Raw genomic sequence first — 13270 nt, forward strand, 5'->3', positions numbered from 1 at the left:
GCACAGGACCACCCCCACGATAAAGAAGCATCTGGCCCAAAATTGCACTAGTGCCAGGGTTGAGAAACCCCAAATCGTATGTCACTTCCCAAAGAGGGTCTCTTGTAAAACCCCCTATCATTACCCCTTTTATTTTCTTTACAGCTGTTAAAAGCTTCTGAAATGATCTTGTGAATTTGTTCCCTTGATTTGATGGTCGTGTTCTAAGCTGTCTACCCCCAAGAGGATACAGAGAACACCATTGCCTGGTGATGGTGGCACTAATCATAGCAGCAGGCATTATTGAGCATTTACTGTGTGTAAAGCACCATACTAAGCACTTTGCTAGTAACCCTACAAGGTTGGAACTTTATTAGCTGTATTTTACAGATCAGAAAGTGGGGCCAGGAGAGGTTATTTGCCTAAGGACAGCAGTAGTGAAGAAAGGAGCCATAATTCAAACACACCCAGGCAGCCTGGATCTGCCCAGCCGCCTGGTGGTGCCTCAAGGGATTTGAATGAGGGAAAGTTTCGTAGCTGTCCCGCTCACCTGGTGGGAAGACAGGACAGCATAATGGATATGGGTTCATAAAAGAAAACAGTTGCCTGGAGTTCATGCCCCTGGGTGCTGAGAGGCAGACGCGCTCAGAGCGTGCTCACCAGCAGACAGAAATACAGAAAAAGCTTCTTGTAGAGACTGACGTGATCTACGGCTCCATCTGTCTGCCCCCAACAGACTCTGATCTGGGAAGGGTTTCCTGAGCCCTGTCTGTGAAGGTGGAGATCTGATCGGCTTGGGGCTACCCTGGGGACCCCGCCTCTACGATGGCTCTGGGAACCCCTGGCAGAAAGTACCTGGAAAAGAATCTTACCAGCCCTCATCATGTCACTCTCTGTTCTGCAAGGAAGACCTTGTGACTTGACTTTCAGCAAAAAGGCCATAGCATTTGACAGGAGTCTTATGTCCACATGCCCACCAGGACCAGGCAGGTAACATAGTCTAGCTGGTGGTGGGGACTGGTGGAGACTGTGTATACACTTTCTAGGAAATCTACTAAATTTTTCATTTAATTTAAAAATTAAACTTAAAAAAATTTTTTTAACACAGTAGAAGACCAGTATAATACTTTGTAGGTTAGAGAGGTTCTTGGGCTGCAAACTGGCAACATCTAGTACTACATAGACAAGAACATTGGGCCTAGAATAGGAAGTTCTGAGTTTGTCTGCTCTTAAGGTAGATGACCTTGAGAAATACCACCTCTCCATTCTGTCTCCTTTGTCAGTCAGGAAGGTTAGCAGCCTTCACTTCAGGTTTATGGTCAGAAAGCATGGAGTATATGGTATTATTCAACAGTGAGTTGTATGAGGAACATTATGAGTAAATGGGCTCCTCCCTTTGGCTCGGGGAAGCCTCTGAGCTTACCCTCCTTCCAGCTCAGCTCCAGCTCTATAGGAAGAAGAACTCAAGTAGTCAGGCTGCTGCTGGGCCAGCTCTGACCCGTACTTCAGGCCCTTGCCTTAGCCAGAGACACAACAGGCAGGATATACATGGAGTCAGGCCTTCTGCTACTCCATAGCTGTGTGGACTTGGGCAAGTCATTTCCCTTTTCTAGGTCTCAGCTTTTCCATCTGCAAGATGGAAGGACTGGGACTAGAACAGTCTCTAAGGTCACGCCTCTCTGGGGAGCACTTCACAATGAGAGCTCCCTGGTCTATGTGCCTAACAAGCTCAGTTCAGCAAGCCTGGGGCAGGGCACGGGCTAACCTTTAACGGGACCCCCAGGAGGCACGTGCACAGCTAGGCTTGGACAGCTCTGGCCCTGTGTGTGCCTATCCTGCCATAGAACCAACCAGGAAGGGCCCTTCACAGCTGTTTGCTGAGCACTTACTATGTTCCAGGCCCTCCACGTGACACTTCCCTCATGCTCTCTTATTCCCCCTACTCTTAGGTTGCCCTCACAACGCCACCAGGAGCTAGAGTTAACACCATTTTGCAGATGAGGATCCTGAGGTTAAGGGAGGCTCAAGGTCTCACCCGTGGGCAAGTGGTGGGAGTGGGTTTCACACTTAGGTATGACTGACAGAGGAGCCACGTGGCCTCCAATGCCTTGTCACCCCTAAATGACACATACATACCTGCACCAAGGCCCAGTCACTCAGGATTTCACTGCCTGACCCCCTTCCTTGCCCTCCCCCAACACACACTCCCATCTTGGTGTTCATGGGCAGCAGGTGGATGGTGGAGTGCCACCTGGTGGTGGTCTGTAAAGATATTTTGGGAAGCTCCTGTGTCACTAGATGAGCTTGTCCTGATGGCTGTGGTTGCCCTGGCAGAGTGGAAGAGATGGCTCCCAAGGTCAGGGTGAAGGTCATGAAGAGCCTGGGTAAAGGGCACCTGAACCAAGTGGGTAGTCACTTCAGAATCTTGAACAGCACAGCAAAATGATGAAGCTCCTCTAACTTTGGAAGCCCTTAGCATGGATTTTTACCCTTGATCCTTGCAACTCCTCTGTGAACCAAGGGAAGGTCTGATGAATCCATTTTACCCATGGACAAGATAGGACTCTGAGCAACCTAGCGGCTTTCCCATGTGCCTCACAAGTCCATGGAAGGGGCATTCCCAAGCCTTTCGTCACACTGGCTTGAGGATGATGGCGGTGATAATGGAGGTGATGGTGGTCGTGGGGCAGCGGCTACTATTTGGTGAGTTTGTAGCATGACAGCTCTATTGTCCCCATTTACAGGTAAGGAAACAGGCTCAAAGAAATGGGTGAACTTACCTGAAGGTGTCACAGCTTCTAGGTGGTAGAAGAGGGATTTGAACCCTAGCAATGTAACTCCAGAGTCAAAGCTCTTAGCCCCTGTCCCTTCTACTGGCTGAGCAAGCCTGTCTGCCAAGATGTGAGCAACGTGGACACTTGGCTCTGGCTCACCTTCCTCCATTTACCCTCATGAGCTGGACTGAGAAACTAGCCGCCATCATCCAGGGATGCCCAACTGCACATTACTCTCAGAGAAGCACTCTGCTGTGTGACCTCAGATAAATCTCTTTCCCTCTCTGAGCCTCAATTGCATATCTGTGAAAGAACGTTTAAACTAGGTGAGCTCTGAGATCCATGAGTCTGTAAATCTACAACACTGACTTAAGAACTTCTTGCCCACCAATAATTTGAATTTGTTCTTGAATCAGTTTCCAAAGTAAAAACAATCTCTCTCTCATTGTTTTTAGCCCTGTTATGGTTAACTTGCTGTTACTTAGAGACTTATTATTCAAGGTCATTATGAGTAATTATTCATTCTGGAGGGGAAACAGCAGTTTAATTTAATGCTTACCTAGTTCACTTAATTAGCAATAAGTCTTTGCAAATGATGGCATTCATGGGGTCCCGGCTTGGTGTGGCGTGGGGGGAGGCTGAATGCTGTTCTTGGAAACATAAACAAGCTTCAGGGCAGAATGTGGGAGGAGGCAAGGAGTGAACCCGGGGGTTAGGCCGAGTTCTCTGTCCAGGCCGAGGCACCCCCCCAGTAAAAGGCTGTAGATACACCGGCTGCAAGGGCCTTAGGTCAAGCAGCACTTACAAGCACCTGCTGTGTGCACAGACTCTGATTTCTTAGCCCCACGTGTGGGACTTGTATATTCAAGGTTATTAAGATAATCCAACTCTTACAGTTAGTACAATGGTGCCTTTTCCGCAGTTTTGGTTACCCCGTGGTCCACCGCGGTCTGAAAATAGTAAATGAAGACGTCCAGAAATAAACAATTCATGTTTTACATCGCCGGCCGCTCGGGGTGGTGAGATCTCGCGAGTCCCACGGGCTCCCGCCCCACGGGAATCATCTGTCGGGGTCTGGACTCGCCGACGCGGGCGGAGCCGTCAGAAGCCGGCTCGATGATCAGACTGTGGCTCGGATCACAGAGCTTGTGTTCAGGTGATCTTTACTGCACTTCCTAACGGCCTCAGAGCTCAAGAGCGGGGATGCTGGCAGTCGATGCCGCAGTCAGGCAGCCGTCCCGCTGCGTCCCAGCCTGGGTCGCTCGCCTGTCTCCTGGGGTGGTCACGCCCATCACAAGGACGGTGAGTCCAGTCCACGCTCAGATGTTTTGAGAGGGAAAGGGACCACATACCACATTCACCTAACTTGTCTTCCAGTATATTGTTACAATGGTTCTGTTTTATTATTATTAATCTCTTCCTGTGTCTAATTTATAAATTAAACTTTAGGTACTGGAAAAAAACAGTATATCAAGGTTTCAGGCATCCACTGGGGGTCTTGGAATGTCTTCCCCGCGGATAAGGGGGGGCTCTTTTCAATAGTCTTGCTGTGATTTTCATTAGTCAGGGAGGAAGTTTCCCTTTATGCTGCTGTAACGACATCTCTCACCCTTTCACACAGGGAGGTCTCGGGCTCAGGGCTCTGGGCGGGCAAGAAAATCGACCTTGAAGTTAACGGAATTCAGTTTCCACTTTTTAAATCGTTTTCTTTATGGCACATGATGTTGGCTTTTCTTGCTTAGAAGTGATGTAAAGTTTTCATTGTAGTAAAAATAAGTGAATTGTCATACGGAAAAATACGGGGTTAAAAAGAGATCAAGGTGGTTCCCAGATGTGGCAACGCTCCCAGGCGAGGGGACAGGGAAAGAGGCCTGGTCAGTGCCCTGGATTAGGGACCATCTTGCCCGGGGCCAGCAGGCCTCCCTTTCCCACTCCCGGACCAGGGAGGGACGTCTGCAAAATCCAGATGCTGCCTCAGACTCCTTCCTGACTCGGCTTCAGGCCCCCACCAGGGGATTGGAGTGACCTCTGACCACCCTTCCCAGCCCACCGCAGCCTCTCCTAGTTGCTCCCAGGACGCCCTGCCCAAGCTACTAGTCCAAACCATGACACCCCAGTCCCTTCCTGTCACTCTCATTGCCCCTTTGCCACCTCATGGACTGTCATTTTTCCTCCATCCCTCATTGGTTCTCCTGCCCCACTTTGTACCTGTAGGTAAACTGAGGCCCAGAGGAACGACTCCACGGGAACTTATTGGCAGAGCCAGGGACATGCTGGAACACCCTCCCAGCTAAGCCCCGGGTGTCCATCCACTTTGTACAGCCTTGGGGCCGAGCAGCAGGGGGCCATTCCCACTCACCCCCCACACACCAATTCTGATATGCTTGTCCTGGGGCCCTTCTCAGAGTCAGTGGGTCACTCCTCCCAGGGGATGTGTGTCTCTTTAAAGGATTATCTCCACCCACAAAGTGGGGGGTGGCAGAGTGGGCTGTAGCATCCACAAAAGTGTGCTTGAGCACCCACCGCCTTTGGCTTTTTGCAGGGGCTCAGGGGTATTCAGTCCACACTCAAGGCTCCCTCCGCCATGACACAGATCCCACAGGGATCTCAGGACCAAGGTTTGGCCTGTGTAGCCATCCTCAAGGGTTTCCCACCCTCACCCAGCCAGAAACTGCCCCCACGACACCAGAAAACAAAGGCTAAAAGGTTCAGAGTGAGTAGAATGTCTATTCTTGGACCAGCTTTATTAAGGTGGCTCTGCAGCCCCTCGGAGCCCCGCCTGCTTGCTCAGGCCAGCCTCTTGCTCACACGCTCATAGGTCACGCCTCCGATGGTGGAGATCTGCAAGAAGCATCAGAACAGAGTCAATGCAGGGACCTTGGGGCACAGCTGACAGAAGACCAATCTCCAATCCAATCCCTGAATATAAAGAAATCAGTTGCATCACTTCTCTGGGCCTCAGTTTCCCAACTTGTTACACGAATCCCTGTGCAGACTCAGTGTAGCAAAAGTGCTAAGCAGATGAGTCTTGGCATGATGACTTTCCACCTGTCTGTTCATTTCGGTTCACCAGGCCAAGCACTCCCCTTGCTTTACCCCACTGAATCCTTCTAACAACTCTATGAGGTTGCCCCATTGTACAGATGAGAAAATTGAAGTTTGGAGAAGTCAAGTAACCCATCTAAGGTCAAGGGGCACACTCTGCATCATTTGGTACTTGGGCCCCTGTCCTCAGTGATGGGCAGGATGGTCCCTGCTCTCAGGAAGCATAAGTTTTTATGGAAGAGGATCCTGTTCAGTGAAGGCCCCCTGTGTGCAGTGCCTGGGCTCGAGGCCATTCAGACATGCTGTCACAGGATGGTCCTAATATCCAGCAAAGGAAAGCAGCAAGCTTTTCCTTTTAGCTTCACCTCCATTTCTTTCCCCTGGGGAAAGTTCTGGAGCCCAAGATTGGGGGTGGGGGGGCATAGAAATGGAAGTGGGATTAAGGGCATTCCAGGACAGCACCTCCAGGCTATGTTTACAGAGCATCAAGTCATCAAGTGTGGGAGGAGTCAGCCCACAGGTGTTTGTGTTGGTCCTGCCAGGATTTTTTAAAAAGTCTAATAAATTGCCAACATTTAATAATCTGGAGATTTCACAAAGAAGTGCAAATTTCCAGCCTCTCTCCAAAAATCAGAAGCTCTAGCAGAAGGGCCTGAAGTCCCTTCGTGGACAGCGTGATGGTCCGCAGGGTTCTCTTGGACTTTCCCTTCGCTGACTCTGGGAAGCGTCCCATTGGCTCCCAGGCTTGGCCTCTGAGGTCATCGCTGAGTGTGGGCACCAGAGTCACAAATCCCAGCTCTGTCATAAAAGCTTTGTGCCCTCCAGCTAATCACTTAGCCTCCCTGTGCCTCAGTCTCCTCTCCTGAAAAATGGAGATAAAAATCCCTATCTTCCAGGGTTATTAGGAAGATCAAATGAGAGCACAGGGCCTGGCACACAGGAAGTTCTTATAAAGCCAGCTGCCCAGAGGCCCGCCTCTTAGGGGCCGTGGCTGGGGGCAGAAAAACACTCCACTCCTCCCGAGATCCCGTGGGGTACTCACCTCCACCAGCTTGCCGCCCACAATCTCTGAGGTCTGGTGATAGTTGGGGAAATCCACCACCACTTTCCCACCCTCCATCTGCACGGTGGCCTGGAAAGGAAGCATAACACTGAGTCTGAGTCGGCAGAGGCCCCCAAATGCAGGCCAGCCCCTCCGGGGTGAAGGGCCTGCCTGCAATCCCAGCAACCCTCTCTAGGAATTTGTTTTGTAGGTATACGATAGATACAGATCACCTACACAACTCACTCAGCCTTGCTGTGCCTCAGCTGTGCGCCACTAAAATGGGGAGAGTACCTATACCTACTTCCCAGAGTTATTGTGAGGAGTGAGTGATTTAATATGACATGTAAGGTGCTTAGAACAGTGTCAGGCATGTGGTGAGCCTCCTTGTTAACTGCAGGGTTAGTTGTGATTAACATTAGAATGATGATGACGTTGTCCAAGGGTGTTGATCACAGATTGTTACTGTAAACAACCTAAATATCCAACCTAGGTTCTCCACTGGTAAGTAACCTAAATATCTATCAGTGAGGAGGGTTAAATAAATCACAGCATTTCCATACTATAGGATATCGTGCAGCCATTAAAAAGAATAAGACAGCCCTGGCTGGTTTGGCTCAGCGATTAGAGCGTCAGCCTGCTGACTGAGGGGTCTCGGGTTTGATTCCTGGTCAAGGGCATGTATCTGGGTTGCAGGTTTGATCCCCAGCCCTGGTCAGGGTCATGCAGGAGGCAACCAATCGATGTTGCCACATCTCTCTCTCTCATCCCCCCACCCCCTTTCATTCTATCTAGAAATCAATGGGAAAAGATCCTCAGGTGAGGACTGAAAAAAAAGAACAAGAAATCAATGTGCTGACACAGAAAGACATCATAAGAAATTGTTAAAATGTTTTGTCTTGTTAATTCTCACCTGAAGATATTTTTTTCATTGATTTTTAGAGAGAGTGGGAAGGAGGTTGGGAGGGAGGGAGGGAGGGAAGGGGAGAGAGAGACAGACAGAAATAGATAAATTGATATGAGAGAGACACATCGATTGGTTGTCTCCCGCACATGCCCCAACTGGGGCCAGGGATCCAACCTGCAACCCGGGCATGTACCCTTCACCAGGAATCGAACCCATGACCCTTCGGTGCACTGGGCGATGCTCTAACCACTGAGCAACATCAGCCAGGGGAGAGATTGTTAATTTTTTTTAATCCTCACCCGAGGATATTTTTTCATGGATTTTTAATTGAGTGGAAGGGAGGGAAGGAGGGGGAGAAAGAGAGAGAGAGAAACATCGATGTGAGAGAGCCACTTCGATTGCTTGCCTCCTGCAGGACCCCAAGCAGGGCTGGGGACCGAACTGCAACCAAGGTACATGCCCTTGACCAGAATCGAACCCACAACTCTTTAGTCTGTGGGCCAACACTCTAACCGCTGAGCCAAACTAGCCAGGGCAAGATTGTTAAATTTTTTAAAGAACCAAGTGGCAGAATATGAATATTATGACTACTTTTTCTCCACATTGGCAACTTGAAGAGCAAAGTACTCAAGGTTGGGGTGGGGGCTCCAGAGGGGACCCAGAATGGTAGGAGACCTGAGGGATCAATCTGAGTAGGATGGAACAACCACCTTTCACGTCTTTGCTACCTGAGATTGCAGTTTCAAACCCGATGAGTCTGATTCTGGGGCCTGGGCTATAAATCTCTAGGCTACCCTGGGAGGCAGCATAAAAAGTGCTCTCTGGAGCCAGGCCCCTGGGTGGGAAGGCCTGTCCCTGCTGTGTGATCGGGGCAAGCTATTGAATCCCATGGCTCATCTGTAAATCAGGGCAGTAACTCGTGACCTCGTAGGATTAACTGCATTGACGTACGTGAAGTATTCAGCAAGTGTCTGGCATATATTAAGCTCCGCAAATGTTAACAATTTTTATTACCGTTATATTGTTTATTATTGATGGTAGCACTAAAACCCAGGAGTGGTTAGATTGACAGTAACTGGCCCTGGCCGGTTTGGCTCAGCGGTTAGAGCGTCGGCCTGCGGTCCTGAGAGACCCGGGTTCGGTTCCCGCTAGGGGCGCGTGCCTCGGTTGCAGTTTGTCCCCGGGTGGGTGGCAGCCACTCAATGTGTTCCTTTCACATCGATGTTTCTCTCTCTCTCTCTGTTCCTCTCTCTCCCTCCCACTCTACCTGAACAAAAAATGAAAAAATGTCCTCGGGTGAGGATAAAAAAAAAAAAAAGATTGACAGTAACTCAAGCCCTTACTGCTGGAGGCTAGACTAGAGAAAGACATCTCAGGGGGGGAGCAGCCCCAGGGAACATATTTGAGGCCCAGGAGTTAGCCAGAGGCCTGGGGAAAGAGGGAAGAGTGGCCAGTGACCTCTCACCTTGAACTTCTTGCCCCCCATGGTCTCCATGTCGCACTCCTTGCCGATGGTGAACTTGTTGGTCATGGAGTGACCCCCGGGGTAGTGCTGGGACCAGATGAAGTTCTGCCCATCCTGCTGGACCTCCGTGACGATCTTGAAGTTACGGCCCTTTTCAATTGCATCGCTGGGGAGCCCTGGCCCAGGGGGACAAGCAGAAGGGCCATGTAAGAGCTGCTTACAACCTGTGGCTTTGGGAAAGAACCCACCTCCACGGGGGCAGGGTACCCTGACGGTTAAAAGCACACATTTCACTTCTACCACGAGCCATGCAGCTTGGGCAAGTACCTCTCCAAGCCTCAGTGTTTCCATCCACAAAATGGGGACAATAAAGTCCATTTCACAGGGCTGGTGTAAGGACTAAAGTGTGTCTTGTAAAGCTCCTGCCATATAGTGGACACTCAGTAAATAACAGCTGTTCTTCTGATATAACATAACACAATTATAACAGAAACGTGCCAAGCTCACGAAGTCCTGGAATGAAGGGGATCTTCAAGACTGTCTTCTATGCTCTTTCACAGGTTAGGGAACGAGGACCCACAGCAGGGAAGGGGCCTCCCGGCACTCAGTGGCGGTTCCAGGCAGCTCCAGCCTAGAACTCAGCCTGGCTCACTTCTAATTCCACTCTAGACTGTTGCAGGGGAGGCCAAGGCACTGTTCCTTCAGGGCCACTCCCAATAATTGACGCAGAAGGGCTTTTGCCTCCCCAAGCCCCAGGGCACACAAGCACTGCTCTGGGGCCCTCTCTGCCACCAGGCTGTCCTCTGACTCCTGATGCTTGCACTGCCTCAGACGCAGACAGAGCACCAGCATTTCTGCAGGACTGTCAAGCCAATTGTATCATTGGTTCCCCCAACCAGTGTTGCAAACTGAGCAGGGAGAGGTGTAGGGTCTTTGATCTCTGCCCACAGAGGCCTTTGTTTGTTGAATGACGGAATGAAGAAGTAGCTTGGCAAACCTAGTTTCTGTGCTAACTCCTTGGTGTCACCTCTTACACGGCAGGGTGTGGAGACACCTCTCATCTCATCATAAGGTCTTAGGTTCTAATAGCCTCTGACAGATTTATAGGGACCTTGGGCAAGAGCTCAGGTGCCCCATCAATAACAATGAGTTGGCCTTTGCATAAGGTAGGTGTTCAATAAATGTTTAAATGAATAAACTGCCCTGGTTGGTTTGGCTCAGCGGTTAGAGCATCGGCCTGTGGACCAGAGAGGCCCGGGTTTGGTTCCCACTAAGGGCATGTACCTCAGTTGCAGTTTGTCCCCGGCCCCAATTGGGGCCGTGTGGGTGGCAACCACTCGATGTGTCTCTCTCACATCGATGTTTTTCTCTCTCTCTCTCTCCCTCTCTATCTGAAGATAAATGCAAAAATGTCCTCAGGTGAGGATAAAAAAAAAATTAAATGAATAAACCAATCAGGTCCCTAATTCACAATTTCTAGCAGCATGACCTTAGCCTAGTGACTCAACTTCTCTGGCCACAAGTTTTCTATCAGTAAATTAGAAATACTAATATTTCCTAAGTATTTTAAAGTCAAAGAGTCTTTCTGGTTCTTATTAGCTCGCGAGCCTGGGACAGAGGCTCAACAAATGAGGGAGTGAATGAATGAATAAATGAAGCCCTGTCCTACTTTACCCTAGGAAAGTGGGTTCCGGGACCAATGTTGGTTGTTCCAGACCAGCCCAGGAAAGGTATAGTTAGGACCCCACTCACCGAGACGCTTCATGAACTCGTCATAGTTCTTCTCGCTCTCGATCTCGTACTTGCCGTTGAAGGCCATGTTGCCGGGAGACCTGGAGGCCAGGAGGCAAGGGGGTGAGGAAGAAGGTTTGTGGTGCTGAAGGGTCCGGTGCCCCAGCTTATAAACCCTCCCAGATGCTGAGGCTCAGCCCCTAAATCACCCCACTTCTCTTTCCTGCCCCTGAAGAGGAAGTACTTTATGTTTTATGATGTGGGCAAGGCCTGGAGGAGCAGAGCCTTGAGGTTATTCACCCAGGGAATAACCCCTGCTATTCCCAGAAGGGCCAGGGCCACCACTGCCACAGGGCTTGAGGTGTCATCCGCTCTGCCCATTCCTTCTCCATTCACCCCCACCCTGCCCTCCATCCATGCTCATCATCCCTCATTTACTCTTTCATGCCCGCACGCTTGAACCAAAGTGCGTGGAGCACCTCCTGCATGGGCCAGCGCTAAGGAAACACTGAGACATACACCCTTTCCAACAGAGCGTCTAGTCTAGTCCAGAGACAACACACACACCTGCAAAGAACTCTCATGCAATCATGATGTGATGTGTCCCAGGAGAAATGCAGATGTGTGGTCTGGGGTATGGGGGAGGAGCAACCGTGTCCAGGTGGCTGGGGCATCTTTGTGTAGAAGGCATTTAATACAGGTCTTGAAGGAACAATAAGATTTGGATGTTAGGACCAGCAGTGAGACGGGAGGAGGCTAAGAACGTCAGAAAACAACACACCAGGATACGGAAACTGTGTGATGAGGTGGAAAGGGCCAGGATGAAAGGCAATAATGAGTTTGGCTGCAGGAAAGAGAACTTGAAGAAGATTTTTACCTCTGTCTTTCCTACCTGGTACTGGGACTAAGAGGCAGGAAGGAGATCTCCACAGGGCAGGGCTGAGATGGATCAGCTCAGGGCCTAACAGCTGGAGGTGGACATGATGGCTGATATGTACAACAGAGTGACAAGTGCCTGCCACCAGGAGTGCGTGCCTCCCCAGTACAAGGAAGCAAACGTCTGTCCAAGGGCAAGTCTGTGTGCCTGGCCAGTGTGTCTCCAAGCATCTGGACATCCATGAGCGGATGGGCAAAAGGTTGACAGAGTTGTCTATGCAGGATGAAGAGCTGATGAAGAGGATGCACCAGAGCTCTGGGTGTGCATGAGGCTCCAGACAGAATCCACCCCGAGGGGCACCCTGCCCCTTCCCACTTGTCTAATTAAAGTGCCCCTATTGGGTGTCATCTGTAAAGACTGCCAGGCCTACGCTGTCTCCGGATAGTCTCCTGGAGCCTAGAGCCTGGGCTCTCTCCTGGTCTAAGACAGGGTATCTGCCACACTGGAATGTGACTCGCGCGTGCGCGCATGTGTGTGTGTGTGTGTCTTAGAAAAGTTTGTTGACAAAAAAAAAAAAAAAAAAAGAATAGATACAAGAAGTGTGCAGAGAATGCAAATAGCATAAAGCAGCAGCCCATGGACCCAGGGAGCCAACCTGGAGGAGGAGGTGCCAGGTGCGTGAAGACCCACTGTGTGATAGGCATGGGCTGGGAGTGTGATGCACTTTACTTTGTTCGAGCTTCGCAGCTGCGAGGGTTAGGAGTTGAGACCCCTGACTTCTGGTTCCTGTTGTCTTTCAGCACCAGTTCACAAGAGGGGACTCCATCTCCTGGCTGTGACTCCTGCCCTGCCTGTCCCATGGCACTGTGCTCTGGACCCAGCGGATTGACCATGCCGAGCATGAAGCACTCTGTGAAGGCTCTCATCCTTCTTACTATAAATTAAGAGCATTTTGCAAGTCTGTCTCTTTTCCCCAAGTCGGCTCTCCATGAATCCCCGTCATTTCTGTCCAAAGAAGAATTCACCACAGTTGCTAACCCCCAGAGCTGGGACTCAGTGGTTTCTAAACTGATGAAACCAACGTTGCCACATTTTGCCAGTCTTCAACCTACAATCTTGGAATTTATTACCCCAGCCAAGAATCTTATTTAAAAAAATAACAACAATATGCCCGGCCGGTGTGGCTCAGTGGATTGAGCATCATCCCATGGACTGCGAAGTCCAGGTTTGATTCCTGATCAGGGCACATGCCCAGGTTTCGGGTTCAATCCCCAGGGGAGGGCATGCAGGAGGTAGGCAATCGATGTTTCTCTTTCACATCGATGTTTCTATCTCTCTCTGCCTTCCTCTCTCTCTAAAAAAATCAATGTAGCCCAGCCAGTGTGGCTCAGTGATTGAATGTCGACCCATGCACCAAGAGGTTGCCAGTTCGATTCTAGGTCAGGGCACA

The 13270-nt window shown here is 50.2% G+C and overlaps 1 protein-coding gene and 1 pseudogene across 1 annotated transcript; one reads left to right on the forward strand and one right to left on the reverse strand.

Moving 5' to 3' along the window:
• Nucleotides 1–5477: 5477 nt before the first annotated feature.
• FABP6 (fatty acid binding protein 6) lies at nt 5478–11049 on the reverse strand. The gene is made up of 4 exons (XM_036241334.1): nt 10965–11049; nt 9213–9388; nt 6841–6930; nt 5478–5594 (listed from the first exon to the last, which is right to left on the reverse strand). The coding sequence occupies exons 1-4, from the start codon at nt 11029–11031 to the stop codon at nt 5541–5543; spliced, it is 387 nt and encodes a 128-aa protein (XP_036097227.1). The 5' UTR covers nt 11032–11049; the 3' UTR covers nt 5478–5540.
• An 838-nt stretch (nt 11050–11887) lies between these two features.
• Nucleotides 11888–12149, forward strand: LOC118643497 (annotated as a pseudogene).
• The last annotated feature ends 1121 nt before the right edge of the window (nt 12150–13270 follow it).

This window comes from Molossus molossus, unplaced genomic scaffold (assembly GCF_014108415.1).
Source record: "Molossus molossus isolate mMolMol1 unplaced genomic scaffold, mMolMol1.p scaffold_m16_p_4, whole genome shotgun sequence".
NCBI lineage: Eukaryota > Metazoa > Chordata > Mammalia > Chiroptera > Molossidae > Molossus > Molossus molossus.